The sequence below is a fragment of the Limulus polyphemus genome, unplaced genomic scaffold (genome assembly GCF_000517525.1).
Source record: "Limulus polyphemus unplaced genomic scaffold, Limulus_polyphemus-2.1.2 Scaffold4573, whole genome shotgun sequence".
NCBI lineage: Eukaryota > Metazoa > Arthropoda > Merostomata > Xiphosura > Limulidae > Limulus > Limulus polyphemus.
Genome location: NW_013670183.1, coordinates 1,283 through 5,266, shown reverse-complemented (window position 1 = coordinate 5,266; position 3,984 = coordinate 1,283). Strand labels below are relative to the sequence as shown.

At 34.3% G+C, this 3,984-nt stretch overlaps 1 protein-coding gene across 1 annotated transcript in view; it reads right to left on the bottom strand.

Moving 5' to 3' along the window:
* Positions 1–2,467, bottom strand: part of LOC106471364 (kin of IRRE-like protein 1) — a 19,515-nt gene extending 17,048 nt beyond the window's left edge. The window contains exons 1-2 of the mRNA XM_013931963.2: positions 2,188–2,467; positions 1,184–1,522 (exon numbers count right to left, since the gene is read on the bottom strand). Coding sequence (XP_013787417.2) covers positions 1,184–1,522; positions 2,188–2,467 — 619 coding nt within the window. The remainder of the gene's footprint in view (positions 1–1,183; positions 1,523–2,187) is intronic.
* Between the last annotated feature and the right edge of the window lie 1,517 nt (positions 2,468–3,984).

The following is a 3,984-nucleotide window of genomic DNA, read 5'->3' as shown; positions in this document are numbered from 1 at the left end:
CGGTATTGGTAGAAACAAACTTAGTAAATGACAGGCAAAGTCGTCAGCGGTATTGGTAGAAACAAACTTAGTAAATGACAGGCAAAGTCGTCAGTGGTATTGGTAGAAACAAACTTAGTAAATGACAGGCAACATCGTCAGCGGTATTGGTAGAAACAAACTTAGTAAATGACAGGCAACATCGTCAGCGGTATTGGTAGAAACAAACGTAGTAAATGACAGGCAACGTCGTCAGCAGTATTGGTAGAAATAAACGTGGTAAATGACAGGCAAAGTCATTAGTGGTCAGTGGTGCAGTGATATTGGTAGAAACAAAGTAACAAGCGATAGACAAAAGCTGAAACAAATACCGTCCCACTTCGAGAAAGTTGCGCTATTTTTTTTTACAATGGTGATTCGCAAATTAATAAAATATAAGATCAAGTACGGTATTTGTCACTAGGTGGAGAGGGTGAAACGGTAGTGCGTCTCGCGAGTCACGTGCAAAATGGCGGTATTAATCTCGGTAGTTATAAGGGAAACTTGGATATTGAGAGACATTCAATACAAAAAAATTATTTCGATGAAGCCATTGGGGGAGAAATAAAGACGAAAATGTGGCGGTCAGGGGATTTCAGACACCTAAATTGCATGCACGCTAGTAACTGATGGCACAGTTTTATTTTATTTTCCCTCATCCTCCGACCCCTAGCTTCATTGGAAATTTTTCGTAAAACTGAAAAAAAACCAGCAACAAAAAACAACCCTGGCCTTCCCTTAACATGCTGTGCCACTCACCAATGAAATAAAAAAAAGATGGAAATACAAATTATATTTCTTTTTCAGAAATCAAAATTTTGAAGTCGGCGAAATCGACGAAAAATAAAATAGTCCTGGACCTACGGTGAGTTTTAGTAGATTTGAAATACTTTCTAGCTGACTGGAAGAATTCTGTGATGTGTATTATATTCATTATCGTGCCAGGATGTGATAGTAGTTTCACTGGAAAACTAACATTTATATAATTACTTCCAGTCGAATTAGAACACTGGATTTCAAGACTTATGTAAATCATTTTACTTGTCAAATTTGGAAGAAAAGAAGAAGTGTCGTTGTGGTTTTGTGATGATAAATATAATAACCCGAACTAGACGTACTTCACAGCTATATAATTACACTTATTATCTTAAAGAGTTATACTTACATAATACATCAAGACGAGTACTGGTTTCTCGGGAGTTGGTATCATAACCTCTGTGGAGGGCCACACACCTTAAGAGCTTACCATTGTGAATCTTTAGAAATGTGTAGTGCAAGATACTGATGGCCTGCCAGGTCTTAGGCTTTTCTATATCTGAGCCATTCGTCTGGCTCGCCATAGCTGTGATGTCATCTTCCTCGATAAACCATTTCAGTTCTGCCGGAGGATTTCCTTTTCTGGACACGCAGCTTAGCTTCTTGGGCTGTCCTGCCCTTGTCATGAAATTTTCACCTGACTTAATTTGAATAGTGTTGTCTTCGATTTGGGGTGGTCGAGGGGTTTCTATGGGATCAGGAACAAAGATATGTTATATCTAAAACCAAGAAATACAAATAACAAATTTAAAGGAGCACATCACATGTAGCCAAACTTAGCTAGTTTATTGTTAGCATGGGTTGTTTAAACTATTCTTTTAAAATCTCTGTGTTTTCAAAATAAATGATGCTATTTCATCTCTGGTTCTTTTTGCCTCTATAAAACAAGAGTACAACTGAAGACTGTCAGTGGACTTTTGTTTTGAAAGAAAAATACAACTTAAAAAACTCCTTGTGTATGTTAAATGGTGAAGAAATCTGCTCTAAAAACAGTATTTTTTATCTTAATGCTTGAAGATAGTGATAAAAAACTGATTAATGAAATGTAAAAACAAAGATGATTTTTTTTTATAATCACGACCAATCTATATTTTATATCAAACCTGAACTTATTTACATATGTAGAAATTAAATCATGTATATCTTGTACATTCAGTCTATTGTATTTAATGATAATATAACACAGTGATATCAGAGTAAAAGATAAATTAACCATCTTACAAGAGTTAAAAGACGTCACTAGATTTATTTTATTAACAAAGAAAAAACCTTGTTTCATTGTTTTACTATTCCTATTGACTGTGGAGCAAGTCAGCATCCAAATATCGAAACTAAACATTTCAAATTGCCCACCTCGTACAGTTAATTTAATGTTCTTGGATTTCAAAATGGGATCTTCTAAGGAAGTCTGAGTCACCTGGCACTGCCAGTGTCCATCATCCATCTCCAAATTAGCATTTATAATACGAATGCTGCAATCTCCATCTGAAGGCTGTTTTTCGAAGCTATATTTGTTACTTATCCTTCCAACAACCTCTCCATCTTTCAACCAAACACATTCTCCTAGCCTGTTCCTGACCCTGCAAGTTAATGTTGCTGTGAAACCAGGATCCACTTCGCTGTCATTTGGCATTATGTCAAAGTCTTGAGAAGCATGAACTATGGTTGAAAAAAAAAGAATATGTGACAGCATTTCTTGCTGGAGCTTTTAAAGTTCCAAAAGAAAATTTATTCAAATTGTTTAATTCTATATAAAATAATACTTCTTAAAATCTTTTCGCAAGAATTATTTTATATTTTTTTTTAATTTGCAATGTACAAAGAACTCCTGATAGTTTCAGTATACAGTTGATTGTGTATGTAGCATTCATTTTTTTTAATCTATGCGTATAATTATTAATTAATAAGTATAAGTTCAAAATTAATTTGGTATTATAATCTGGAACATTTATGCTGCCATTTACTCTTTTAATCATGTGTTTATTTGTTGAATATCACCTACTTAAGTTGTTGCAACAAAATGTAATATCACTCCTCAACAAAATGTAACATCACTCCTCAACAAAATGTAATATCACTCTTCAACAAAATGTAATATCACTCTTCAACAAAATGTAATATCACTCCTCAACAAAATGTAATATCACTCCTCAACAAAATGTAATATCACTCTTCAACAAAATGTAACATCACTCTTCAACAAAATGTAATAGCACTCCTCAACAAAATGTAATATCACTCCTCAACAAAATGTAATAGCACTCCTCAACAAAATGTAATAGCACTCCTCAACAAAATGTAATATCACTCCTCAACAAAATGTAATAGCACTCCTCAACAAAATGTAATATCACTCCTCAACAAAATGTAAGTGAAATAAAGTTGATGTACAATTTTGTAAATAGGGGGGCAATGCACTGAAAAAAATATGATCATTGAGGAAAACAAATAAAAACACATCTTATGCACACACACACACACTACGATTACAACCACATCACAAAAGGTGATTAATGAAAACAAATAAAAACACATCTTATGCACACACACACAACACTACGATTACAACCACATCACAAAAGGTCATTAATGAAAACAAATAAAAACACATCTTATGCACACACACACACTACGATTACAACCACATCACAAAAGGTCATTAATGAAAACAAATAAAAACACATCTTATGCACACACACACATACTACGATTACAACCACATCACAAAAGGTCATTAAAGAAAACAAATAAAAACACATTTTATGCACGCACACACACTACGATTACAACCACATCACAAAAGGTCATTAATAAAAACAAATAAAAACACATCTTATGCACACACACTACGATTACAACCACATCACAAAAGGTGAGTTTTCCGCACATTTGTGAAGTAGCAACTTTGTTACATGAACGTCTACTAAGAACTTATGACTAAATACAAATGTTATTCTGTATATGCTATACATGGCCGAATTTCGATATCGAGTGTGATGTTTGTGGAAACTATATAAACCATGTATAGCCAACAGCGGCGTAACTAGGGGGCAGGGAGGGTTAATCTCCCCCACTGGCAGAATCTTCAGCATGTTCCCCAGTACCCTCTGCCACTGAAAGATAAACAACAATCAATAACTGATTCGTTTA